Source organism: Trachypithecus francoisi, unplaced genomic scaffold, assembly GCF_009764315.1.
Source record: "Trachypithecus francoisi isolate TF-2019V2 unplaced genomic scaffold, Tfra_2.0 Lachesis_group19, whole genome shotgun sequence".
Classification (NCBI taxonomy): Eukaryota; Metazoa; Chordata; class Mammalia; order Primates; family Cercopithecidae; genus Trachypithecus; species Trachypithecus francoisi.
The window spans coordinates 13,752,713-13,766,386 of NW_022681464.1; the positions used below are offsets into that span (position 1 = coordinate 13,752,713).

At 36.5% G+C, this 13,674-nt stretch overlaps 1 protein-coding gene across 3 annotated transcripts in view; it reads right to left on the bottom strand.

The window, feature by feature from the left end:
- The window catches only part of PIK3C3 (phosphatidylinositol 3-kinase catalytic subunit type 3), a 131,908-nt gene that overhangs the window by 45,450 nt on the left and 72,784 nt on the right, over positions 1-13,674 (bottom strand). For all 3 annotated transcript variants that reach the window (XR_004429181.1, XM_033177880.1, XM_033177881.1), the window contains 5 exons: positions 11,765-11,870; positions 9,841-9,957; positions 5,346-5,477; positions 1,175-1,303; positions 147-216 (listed from right to left, as the gene is read on the bottom strand). Coding sequence is in view for 2 of the 3 variants with exons in the window: in XM_033177880.1 (XP_033033771.1) it covers positions 147-216; positions 1,175-1,303; positions 5,346-5,477; positions 9,841-9,957; positions 11,765-11,870 (554 nt within the window). In the remaining variant the exon portion in view is untranslated. The remainder of the gene's footprint in view (positions 1-146; positions 217-1,174; positions 1,304-5,345; positions 5,478-9,840; positions 9,958-11,764; positions 11,871-13,674) is intronic.

The following is a 13,674-nucleotide window of genomic DNA, read 5'->3' on the forward strand; positions in this document are numbered from 1 at the left end:
AGAAGGGAGGCAGGCAGGAAGGTCCAACTTGTCTTCAGTGCTACAAGTGGAAATTATTTGTATCTCTAACATACTTAAAAATTTTCAATTTGAAAAAGTACACACAATGTACACTAAAGTAAAATAATGATGTAAAATACACTTACCATGTTTTGTACTAGTGGCTAACACCTTATAAGGTGTCAATTTCAAGTCCAGATTTTCTTTCCGTAACAGCTTTTAATCAAAAGGTAAAATATATTAACCAAATGTACAGACTGTTAAAAGACAGTTTTGTGGGCAAATAGTATAGCAGTTTAATATAATACAGATTTAGGAAATTAACCTAAATTAAGTTTAAATTAGTTAATTTAGGCCCGGCACAGTAGCTCACGCCTGTAATCCCAGCACTTTGGGAGGCCAAAGCAGGTGGATCACCTGAGGTCAGGAGTTCAAGACCAGCCTGGTCAACATGGTAAAACTCCGTCTCTACTAAAAAATACAAAAAAAATAGCTGGGCGTGGTAGCGCATGCCTGTAGTCCCAGCTACTGGGGAGGCTGAGGCAGGAGAATTGCTTGAACCCAGGGGGCGGAGGTTGCAGTGAGCCAAGATCACACCACTTCATTCTAGCCTGGGCAAAAAGCGAAACTCCATCTCAAAAAAAAAATTAGTTAATTTAACTTTGATCATCAAAATTAAATTTATTACGGACTCAGATGATGGTATGCCAAATTTTTCATCTACTCTAAATCTCTGTTAGCAGTTTTCAATGAACAATAGGGTTGTTCCTATCACTTCATGCAGTCCTTTCTGGCCACAGAGTACTTCAGAGCTCAGTAAAAGGGAAATAGGGCAACCACGTACTTTTTAATGCCAGGGATTAAAAAGATTAAAAAAAAAAAAAAAAGATTTAATAGACTAAGAGGAAGGAAACTACTAAATCCCATATTTAGAGAACTTAATTTGGAAAAAAAAATAATGGAACACATGCGGTTCCACTTTACACTCAACACAAAAGCCATTCTGAAGTGTATAAAAGCAACTAAATTTTTTCAAGGTCGGGGGAGACTGTTGAGCTTTCTAGGATCGTACCTGAACGTTACAAATACTTCTGTTTCATGAACAGCAAACGTACTAAGCCACAGTCTTCCAAAATGAAAAAAATGTTCCCCACCAACATAAGGTCATGTTCACCTTGTCCATGAGTGAAATGATTTGAAGAATCAGTTGATCTTGACGTAAATCATCTCCATGCTTAAATATAACTGGATATTTGCCTCCATCTTCTGTCTTAAAAAACAACTGTGCAGGCATAAGGGCACTCTGGAAAATAAAAATATTGATTTCAAATTTGGCCATGAATTAATGCATATAGGTGTATTATACATACAAGAAAATGTTGATATATAAGATAAATACACAGGTAAACAGGACCTAAAAAACAAGTTGGGTTTTCAATGAGATACATTAGGGTATCTTGGAAAGAACAGTGAACTAGCTAATTGTCAGAAGACTACATGATAGAAGGCGCACAAGCTCTGCAATCAGTCATGTGGTTAGAACATTGCAAGCTCTGCCACGTACTCACTGGACAGTCCTGTGCATATTTTTTGTTTCCTCATTTGTAAAATAAAGATACCATCTCGTCTGCAGAGTTGCTAAGGCAATCAGAAACTGTACAGGTCTGGCATCATGCCTAATACAGAGATGACATTCTATATATACCTATCATCATTTTCTCTTTTTAGAGGTATACTGAAATAAATAAGGTGAAACAGTATAGCATAACAAAGTACCAGATGTAAAGTCAAGAGCCCTGGTTTTTAATGGCAAGTATACCACAGGTTGAGTATCCCATAACAGAAATGCTTGCAAAAGTTTGGGATTTTGGACTTCCCTGGATTTTGGAATATTTGCATATACATAAATAAAATATTTTACAGATATGACCCAAGTTTAAACTTGAAATTCAATTACATTTCACATATACCCTATACACATAGACTGAAAGTAATTTTACACAATACTTTTAGTAATTTTGTGCTTGAAACAAAGTTCTGACCGTGTTTTGACTGTAATGCATGACATAAAGTCAGCTGCAGGATTCTCCACTTGTGGCATCATGTCAGCACTCAAAAAGTTTCAGATTTTGGAGAATTTTAGATTTTGGATTTTCGGATTAGAGATGCTCAATCTGTCCTAGTTGTGCAGCTTTAAGACTCCAATTCTTCATTTATAAAATGAGAAGAGGTCTCAAATAGCTGTATCTTTTATTTTGGGATAATTGTATGTTTTCCCCAGAGTCCTTCCCTTAATTATATGTAGGTCTAAATTAGTGTAGGTATATGTTTACATCAACAACAACAACAACAAAAATAAAGAAATTAAATTCTCTTTAGAAAGGGAGACTCATACAAAACCTCACATAAAATGGCATGCTAAGATGGATAGTCTGGACATAAATGGTTAGAAAATTGTTCTGAGAGAGACAGACCCTATTGAGTTTGGTCATCGAGAAGAAATTATATAAGACAAAAATTTGGAGAAACATATTAATCCAGAGGGAAAAAAAATGAGTCAAACAAATTTAAAAACAACAACAAAAAAATGGTAATAACCAAGAGAAATAATGGCACAAAAAACATGCAGAAGGATGAACAGATGTGAAAAAACAAACGGCAAAATGTTAACGACAGAATTAAAGTGGTGGACACACAGTTGTCTATTGTAAAATTCCTTCAACTTTGCTGTATGCTTGAAAACTTTCTATAAAATGCTGGGGGAAAAAACACATGGAAAATAGTTCAGAGAATGTATGTTTAAAACTTACAAACTCTAGTTGGAATAAAATTCTGAACTTTAAATTACTTTAAATTTGGAATATCCTTTTATCACTCCTGGTGAAAATGTTATTTTATAAATTACCTTGAGCCCTAGTAATTGGAATTCCTAAAGATAAATGACAGGTAGGAGAATCTTTGTTGTGATTTCTTTTTTCAGATTCAATTAGATTTCATCTAATTTAGATTTTGTCTGAAATTTAAAGCAAGAAGACAACCACAGAATAACTAGCACTTATCCCAGTGCCGTAAGGGGTTCACTCCTCAGGAATATCCAGCTTTGGCTGTTACATTAAGGTGTACAAAATTACTTTTAAAACTACTAGAAATAAGGCTCCTTAGCCTTTTCAGCTCTAAGGAGCTCACACAAGGACGACAGGAGTCCACAGATCCTCTGCAAGTGTATGCAGACATTTCAGTGTATTTGTAAGCATATGGGCAATTTTCTAAAGTGCATAATCCATCACTTTCATCAGATTCTCAAAGGCATCCATGAGCCAAAGTAGCAACTCTCTCTACATAACTAATATTATATAGTAACTGCCTCAGAACCATTATTTCTAAACTCCAACTCAAAATTTTTAAGAATGCCCATATACTTAAGAGTTGAAAGAAAAATAATCAAGACTGAATATTCAGGTCAAAAAGATTTCCCACATTTTATGTCGTAAGACATAATTATAATATGTTATAATTAAAAAGAGTATGAGTCTAGAATCTACCTACCAATAGAGGGAGATACATCTTCTTCTACTCCACTCTTAAAACCCCTGCTATATGTCTTAGATACTCTTTTCTACCATGGTTGGAAAAAAATGGTAAAATTACTTTTTTGATTCACTGCTCTTGATGAGTCCTTAGTGTTCAAGAATATCAGAAGCTGGTCTTCTTTGGGAGTTCTAGCTCAAAGGAATGCCAGTTGTTATATGTATATTACCTTGTGTATAGCTTTTTACATTTCAGTCTCCAGTAGATTGCAAGCACAGACTAAAAAAATTTGCACTGTATCTCCTATATCAGTATTTTCAAATTGCATACAGTAATACCAGTATTTTTAACTTGCAGGTTGTAATCTGTTAGAGAGTTTTAAAACCAATAGGTTATAAGCAACATTTAAAATTAAAGCAACAGAATAATGTTCAAAATAATAGAAACTATCCGTCCATAACACCCAGTTATGGTTAGGTATTGTTTTATGAAACTTATGTTTTGGTTGTTATGAGCTGGGCTGCAACCCATGACCAAATACGAGGCTGCCTTGAAACATACCTTTTTTAAAAATATGAACTATTTCCTACTATAATTACACCCCTGTGTATATACATTAGTTGTTGTTCTATGAGTCCTTTCTTAACTCATGCGAAGTTAATATTCAATGCTACTACGCCTTTCTACCACTAGAACCACAAAACATAAAACAGCATGTCTCACAAAGATCTTTCAGTATGATGTTGACAGATAATGATACTCTGGCCTTTGGCCCTTTGAGCCTGATTAGAGAAGGCAGCTGCATCAGCTGTTTCTACCTGAACTGGTGGCCAGTCAATAGAAAAAACACCAAGCCTGGTATGCTATTAAGGACTAAAGAGAATTGCCACGTGAAAATATAAGGAAAAACTTAAGGTTCAATAGGAACAGATGTCAGACTGAGAAATGTTAAAAAGGTCAACTGGGACTCATATCTAACCATCTGAACTCATGAACTGAATGAATGCATGATATGTCTGCAATTTGCCCTGTAAAAAAAAAAAAAAGTGTTTACATAAAGAAAAGTAGTTATGGATCTGATTAACAATTAGCTCAAAAAATTAAATATTATGTTGGGTATGGTGGCATATGCCTATAAACCCAACACTTTGGGAGGCTGAGGTAGGAAGACTGTTTGAAGTCAGGAGTATGAGACCAGCCTGGATAACAAAGTGAGGACCCATCTCTACAAAAATAAAACAATAAAAAAATTAAATATTAAAAAACAACCCAGAGATATAAAAGTATTTCACATATCATATAAAAATGCCCATGTAGGCCGGGCGCGGTGGCTCAAGCCTGTAATCCCAGCACTTTGGGAGGACGAGACGGGCGGATCACGAGGTCAGGAGATCGAGACCATCCTGGCTAACACAGTGAAACCCCGTCTCTACTAAAAAATACAAAAAACTAGCTGGGCATGGTGGCGGGCGCCTGTAGTCCCAGCTACTCGGGAGGCTGAGGCAGGAGAATGGCGTAAACCCGGGAGCTTGCAGTGAGCTGAGGTCCGGCCACTGCACTCCAGCCTGAGCGACACAGCGAGACTCCGTCTCAAAAAAAAAAAAAAAAAAAAAAAAAATGCCCATGTACTGTAACAAAAGAAGATCTTAAATCAAAACACACTGATAAATAAAAGGTACCCTTTGGTCTAGCATTTACTAAATCAACTAGAATTATAGAGGTGATCTCTGCAATGTAGTAATTTTCCAAGGCAGTATCTCTGATCTAGTTTAAGATTTAGGTTCCAATCATACACATTAAATATCCACCACAATTACTTTAAACAGTGTAGCTGTTTCCGGAATTATTCCTCTAATTTTCACTTGGGGTTCTAAAGGCAACGGGATAAGTTCCACATCTGACAAATTCATCTTTTCATTATCTCCAAGCAACGCCTGTAGTCTCTCATTCTAGAACAAATCAGAAAGGATTAATTAGGTTAAAATAGAAGAGTAGTTTATAAAACATACAGTAAAGACATAAAAATTGATTCTATTAACTTAAAAATATTTGCAGAGCACCAAAGTAATATAAAGGACATAGTGTTGTATGTGAGAGAAAAGCACGTATAAATCATCCCTAACAACAGCAGCAGCGTGCTTTAAACCAAACAATCCCTAACTGTGAAAGGCTGGACTTGCACAAGAAGGACAGAGAATACATTTCACTTGCTAAAGCTGACAAAGAATCAGGAATTTATTCAAGTTGGACCTAAAGATTCAATTTCTGTCTCCAAGGACTTGTGAAGCCACAGAGAGAAACTGAAATTTTATTTGAAGTTTAATCTTGCATGACCAAATATTAAGCAAAAATGTCATTAGGCTGCCCCAGTGCATTTTTTGAGTTTAAAAAGGAAACTTAATTCACTTGGAGGAACTATAACCCTACTTTCTAACTTTCACTGAGTCTGTATGGTCAAACTTTTCCTAGGATATCATCATTCATTTTCTTCAGCTCATATACATAATGCATTAAGCTAATATTTCAGAAACTAAGAAATCCAAGTCATGATGAAACAGCTTCATCATTAAGCAACATCTATACTATGTAGAAGAACCCCTTCTATTCAATTTCAAAAGAACAATCGATTTCCTTTAAAAGCGGGGAAAGTCTTGCCATCTTGAGGAGCAGGGCTTGCTCACCTAAATAGGTGAGTTTGTTCTTCAAGAGGGAAAACTCGACATGACAATCCCAGCAGCACAAAACACTTCAACTATGATGCTACTGGGAAGCTGAAGTGCTTTGTGCTGCTGGGTATGCCTCAAAGGAGAGAACTCCGGAATCAGTGAAAGAAGTTCAGAAAAAATAATAGGTTTCAAGGACAAAGAAGATGTAAAATGAAATCATTTCCCTTCAGTAATAATCCCATCTCCTCCTGAATGATGAAAAGTTCAAGTTAAAATCAACTGAAAATCAACTGGTATGAATTTCTACATAAGTGTTACAAAAATCACTAAATCTACTCCTTAACTAAATGGATGGTCAGATCTACTAATGTGAAGTAATATCAACTAATTTGAGAGTAAAGTTATCCTAGCTTAGCAAATTTCTAGTTGATGTGCTGATTAAAATAAATAATCAGAAAGTAAAATAAGAATAGGGTGAGAAATCTAGCCACTTCTTACCACCTCTACCACTATAAGCCCTAAGAACCCAGCCACCATGATTTCTCATCTTGATTACTGCAATAGCCTCCTTTCTGATTGCTCCTCTTCTTCAAACTTTTCACCCTCCCAGTTTCTTATCAAAAGTAACCAGAGTGCAGCTGCTAAAATGAAAGCCAGTTCACGTTACCCATCTATTCAAAATCTCCAACAGCTTCTACTCTTACTCAGTGTTCCAGTCAAAATAATATTGACTATAATGATTTACAAGGATAAATTTCATCCATTTCCCAATTATCTCTAACCTCATCTCCTATTACTGTACCTATTCCCTCTGCTCCAAATACACTGAGTTTCTTCCTATTTCTCACAACTGCCACACACACATGCTCCCACCTCTGGGGCTGTGCACTGCTATTCCTCTGGCTGGAACAATTTTCTCCAGAAGACCAGCTTGCTTTCTCACATGTTTCAGGTCTTTGTTCAAATGTCAATTTCTCAGGGAGGCCTTAACCTGGCCACTCTGTTACGAAGTGAAACACTGCCTTACTACTGGACACAAGGACCGCCTATTCCCCCTTTCTGTTTTATTTTTCTCCATAACACAGAACACGATCTAGCACACTACACACATTTTACTTATTTATTGCATTTACTCTCTTCAGTGAGAATATGATCCCCATAGGCGAAGAGATTTTTATATTCACTGCTGTATCCCAAGAACCCAGAAAAGTGCTCTGCTCAGAGTAGGCATGCAATACATATTTCATATTGGTAGAACACATAAATGAGTAATATCCCTTAAAAAATCATAAAGTGAAGAGAGACTACTTATAATATTAACAGTGAAAGTGTTAATATATTTTAAACGTAGATAGAAAAGATGGCCAGGCGCAGTGACTCATGCCTGTAACCTCAGCACTTTGGAAGGCCGAGGCTGGCAGATCACTTGAGGTCAGTTCGAGATCAGCCTGGCCAACATGGTGAAACCCCGTCTTTCCTAAAACTTAGCCAGGCGTGGTGGTGCACACCCGTAGTCCCAGCTACCTGGGAGGCTGAGGCAGGTGAATTGCTTGAAAATGGGAGGCAGAGGCTGCAGTGAGCCGAGATCATGCCACGGTACCACGGTACTGCAGTCTGGGCAACAGAGCAAGACTCCGTCTCAAAAAAAAAAAGTAGATGAAAAAGGCATTTTATTAGAATTCAAATATGTAGACTTAGACCTCTTCTAACATAATTTTTTCTAAACTAGAGATCAATGAAGGAAAGAAGACAAACAACAATATTATCATTTTCTTCACTCATCTGACACTTAACTCAGGGATTACTCTGCCACAGATCTAACACTGCTATACCCACTGTGCTACAGCGCTCACAAATAAATTACGAGGGATGAAAAAGTGCTACATATGATTTTAGATGATTAGTGGCTATTTCAACATTACTAGTATTAATGCCAATAATGGTAGTAGAGAGCTCTCTCTGCATTTCTTCATGGTGCCAGGGCTTGTTTCTAATAAATGTATGTAAATAAAATTAAGTTTGTTTTTTACCATATCATGATAAAATGCCTATAAAGATTTTCAGCCAATACGGAAACTATATTTGGGATGGTCTGGCTTAAAATATAGGCTATGTGAGAAACACAAAATTTATTTGGGGAGACTCTGGGTGATGTCTCAAATAGGCAATCAGCCTCCAGAAGAGCAGAAACTGAGGTGTTGCCAAGGTTCCTGTATCTGCTCAATTGAAGAGCTCCTGGCACTAAAACAAACTGGTTTCAAATATAAGCCCCAAACTGCAGGTCAGAGCAGCAGACACTCCCTCTGCTGGTGGGCATTTGGGAATCACACCTCTGGGGAGAGGTGCTACAGGGGGAACAGCAGTAGAAATGTATTTATTTGACCAAGGTTTGTGATTCTTCTCAACAACAAAGAAAATATCAACTCAACAGAACTGTGTTTCCTCTCAGCCTGTTTTCCCCTCTCTAACCTGCTGAACATTACTCATTACTGCTTCTACATGCTCTGCTAGCATTTCTCTTTAGACCTGATTCTTTGCCTTTGAACCACTGACTCAAATCTTCATATTTTCCTCCTCTCTCTGCTTTCCTTTAAAAGTCTAAAGAACAGTAAAATGTGTTGTTTTACAAAGGTCACCAAGAAAGGCCTGCCAATTATCTAATGGAATTAGGAAAACATACCAAGTGAATCCTTCATATCATTTAGGCTACTGATCACAAAAAATGACAGGTGAAGAATGCATCTACTTCTACCCATCAAGTGGAAACCTCATAGCTGAGAGAAAGCCTGATGTACTAGCCAGGAGAGAAGAGATACAAAGCTAGTGTTGTTACTAACAACCAGTTCTGAAACCTTGGGCAAGTTACTCTGGACTTTTGTTTTCTCAGAAGAGTTCTAGTCTAAATGATCTCTACAGATTCTTTCCATATCAAATATATTGTATATTCTAATTTGCTAAGATTCTAAAATGAGAGGTGGTAAAGTACTGTGGATAACAATATGGACTAAGAATGTCTGAGTACAAATCCCCACTCCAATATTTACTAGCTGTATGATATTCAACAAATTAATTGACCTCTCTTTACTTTCTTCTCCTCACAATTGGGATAATAACAGGTCCTACCTTATAGGGTTGTTAAGAAGACTAAATATCGCATCAATATATATAAACTCATATACCATTCCTATTACTATAATTTCATGATAAAAAGTTCACATAATATGCTGGGCGCAGCGGCTCACGCCTGTAATCCCAGCACTTTGGGAGGCTGAAGCGGGTGGATCACCTGAGGTCAGGAGTTCGAGACCAGCCTGACCAACATGGGGAACCCTCATCTCCACTAAAAATAGAAAAATTAGCTGGGCATGGTGGCGGGTGCCTGTAATCCTGGCTACTCGGGAGACTAGGGCACAAGAATTGCTTGAACCCAGGAGGCAGGGATTGCAGTAAGCCGAGATCGTGCCACTGCACTCCAGCCTGGGCGATAGAGTGAGACATTGTCTTAAAAAAAAATAATAATAATAATAATAATAATGATAATAATTCACATAATTTATCAACCCAAAAAGACAACAGTGAAAATTCAGTATTTTCTGATGCCAAGACGCTATTAAATTATGAACAAAAGCATACCCCATAGGCTTACCTTTTTCTTACGATTTCCACTTTCACGTTGTACTGCCTTCATTAGATGCACCAACCGATCTACAAATGTCTGTTGTGCGGCCAGCAAAGAACGCATAACTCTGACAGACTTATCACCCTGAAGAGTTCAAAGTGAGAAAAAATTAGTTCTATGTGGCGTAATGATCAGGGCTTCTTTAATAGCATGGATAATCCTTATTTATATTTCTCATAGCTGTAAACTTAAATAGAAAGCAAAATTGAAAAAGATTATCTTGATTCAAAAACAACGAGAAACCCCATATCTTAGTTACTAACAACACTAATCCATCCACAACTGAAAATTATGTGTCTTCAGCAAATACTGGTCTATCTAAAACAGCATTTTTTTTTCCCACATAAACCATGTGACAAGATGGAATGCATTCGTCCTAAAATATATTCACTCATTATTTGATTCAATAAATATCCAATGGCTTATGATGCAGAAATGTGCTGGACATATATACATAAATATGGCAGAAACAAAGATACAGGTCTTCAAGGAACTAAAAATCAACTTTAAAAAAAAAGAAAATTTCAAATAGCACCACGATATGTGCTTAAAATATAAGTCATAAAAACTAAATGCTATACGGTCTTATGTAGTGATTCCTAGTTCATAAAATATTATAAAATACATTTCTAATTTAATCTTCCCAATTACCCTGGCAAGGGAAGCTGGGTAAATGTTATCATCCTCACTTCGAAGATGGGGAAATTTAAACTTGAAGAAACTGAAGTGTCTTCACAGGGTGACAAAGGCTGTAACAGAAACGTGATTAGAAGAGAGGACCAAGGGCTTATTTCCCAATCAGTTTGATGTTGAGAAGCTCTGGGAATGAATACAAAAGCTTAGTCTCAAAGTGTTTAATAAGATGTGATTTAAATTTTTTAAAGCATGAAACATGCAACAGATGAAAGATGCCATGAAATAGACTATTTCTGCGGCAAGTCCCAGATTAATGTGTGGCAGCTTTCTTTTCACTGCCCTGGCACCCTCTGCTGGCTGAACTGTGACACTGCTTTAAGAATCAAAAGAACACAGGAAAAATAAATCTCTTTTAAAAGCTGTTGAAAAGGCAAAAATACGTTATATAAAAAGTATCTGCAATATGACCATTGCCAGATTTCTGGAAATGTACACAGCTTTGATAAGAAAGATATAAAATAGAAAGGAAAATAAAAAAGCAAAGCTCTTTTTTTTTTTTTTAACTCCATGTACAGGTTTATTTCATTAAATTAGGGATCAAGAAAACTTCTGTAAAGGGTCAAAGATAACATATTTTAGGTCTTCTTGGCCACGCAGTTTTCATTCCAACTATTAAACTACTATTGAGTATAAAAGTAGCCACAGACAATATAAAATCAAATGAGTTCATGATTCTATTCCAATAATTTATTTATGAACACTAAAACTTGAATTCATATAATTTTCATGTATCATAAATTATTTTTCTTCTTTTGATTGGTTTTCAACCATTTAAAAATATAAAAACCAGGTCGGGTGCAGTGGCTCACATCTGTAATGCTGGTACTTTGGGAGGCCGAGGCAGGTGGATCACCTGAGGTCAGGAGTTGCAGAATAGCCTGGCCCAACATGGCGAAACCCTGTCTCTACTAAAAATACAAAAATTAGCTGGACATGGTAGTGGGCGCCTTTAACCCCAGCTACTCTGGAGGCTGAGGCAGGAGAATCTCTTGAACCCAGGAGGTGGAGGCTGCAGTGAGCCGAGATGGCATCACTGTACTCCAGCCTGGGTAACAGAGCAAGACTCCGTTTAAAAAAAATAAAAATAAAAAAAATATATAAAACCACTTTTAGCTCATGGGATGTTCCAAAACAGGCAACAGGCTAAATTTGGCCCGTGCACTGCAGTTTGCCAACCCCCACATTTAATGGTTACCTTCAACAACGCTTGGCTAAATCTTCTCATTACATTCAAGTACATCTCATGGGTCTTTGGATCTCTCTGCTGGGTATCTTGATCTTCACATTCCACGATCACATACCTTAAAAATATGTTTGAGCCATTCGTGTGATGTGAAACGAAACTTAGATTCAGTTTGTAAATACTCATTACCATTTCACTAAAACAGGTTAATTTACATATGCAAAAATAATCAAATTGGAGTAATAAAACACATTTTATCATCTCTTTTAAAAGTGAAAAGTTACAGAGGAACACATACAACCATCAATAAAAGGTAAACTAAGAGTGATAATGCCTTAATTTGTGTAATATCCCAAATTTTCTAAAACTTTTGCCACCAAAACAAGCATTTTCTCCTATTTATAAGGTAGAGTATTAACATCCTCAGAAATCATCTAAGCTCACATATTTACTGAGTAACTCGAGAACAAAAACTATTATTTTCATAATCTGCGTAATACTTTGGTATTACATAAGGCTCTCTTGAAAACCTCTCTGAAGCTACTCCTGTCACTTATATTTTTGAAAGATGAATAAAATCTTAAGTAATTTTTTCTTTCCCATCCAGTTTCCCATTTTTCAAAGATTCACACATAATCTTTAACTTCCCAATTAAAAAACTATGGTTTTAGAGAGCAAAAGACATTTTAAATGTTTTCTTAAACCTAATCTGCTTATACAATTATAAAAATCATATAAGCAATGATCTGAGCAAGATTTTATAGGTCTTCTAATCCAGTGTTTCTAAATGTTCCACTGGGAACAAACCAAAGCAAATAACAGGTTGGGCATGGTGGCTCACGCCTATAATCCCAGCGTTTTGGGGAGGCCTAGGAAGGAGGATCACTTGAGGTCAGGAGTTTGAGATCAGCCTCTACATTAAAAAAATAAATAAATATAAGCCAGGTGTGGTGACACTGCCTACAGTCCCAGCTACTAAGGAGGCTGAGGTGAGAAGACAGCTTGAGCCCATGTGAGGCTGCAGTAAGCTATGATTGTACCATTACACTCTAGCTTGGGCAACAAACGGAGATGGTATCTCTTAAAAAGAAAAAAAAAGTATCACAACTTGATACACACGGCCACATATGCACACAGATGCATAAAACTGAAAAGTTTCACAAAGCAACATTCTGTGAACAATATGTTAATATTTGCTATTCTGTTTATTTTTCTTTAAATAACAAATGCTAGACTGAAACTTTAAATTGCTTTCAGTGGATCATGATGATGTGTAGTCTGAAAACCACCAATCTCAATCAACTTGCTTGCTTTATCAACAGTGAAACTTAGAGGGGCTGTGTCTTGTCTATGGTGGTATGATTGATTATAAAACCGAGATAGAAACCCAGGACTTTGGGCTCCCAGGTCAGACTTTTTTGATTTTACTAAGTTGACTTTCACACTGTTTTATCCTTAAAACACATACGAAACTTTTCAACCTTCTTAACTGTCAATGTTTCCCAAATCTCAAGTCACGGATGCTTATTATCATCCTTTCTACTATTTCTGGGAGAGTATACTCTGTATTCAGCCATTCAGATGGTCAACTTCATGAGAGCAGAGGGCTTACCTGTCTTGTTCTCCACTATACCTTCAGCATGTCTGGCTCATAATAGATGCTCAACATATTATTAACATATTACTGTTGAACGAATAATTCCACTATTGTGGATTTAGGCTACTATCTCATTATTGATAATTTTCAAATATAAATACATATTCCTTTTTTATATCTAAGGTCTAATCTTGAATTCCATTACATGACCTGCTTTCACATTCATGCACCCTAATTTTCAAGGACCAGATCCCCTTTTCAAGACACTGTTTGTCATTTCTAACTGAACATGTGTAAAACCAAACATCACATTAAATGCATCTTT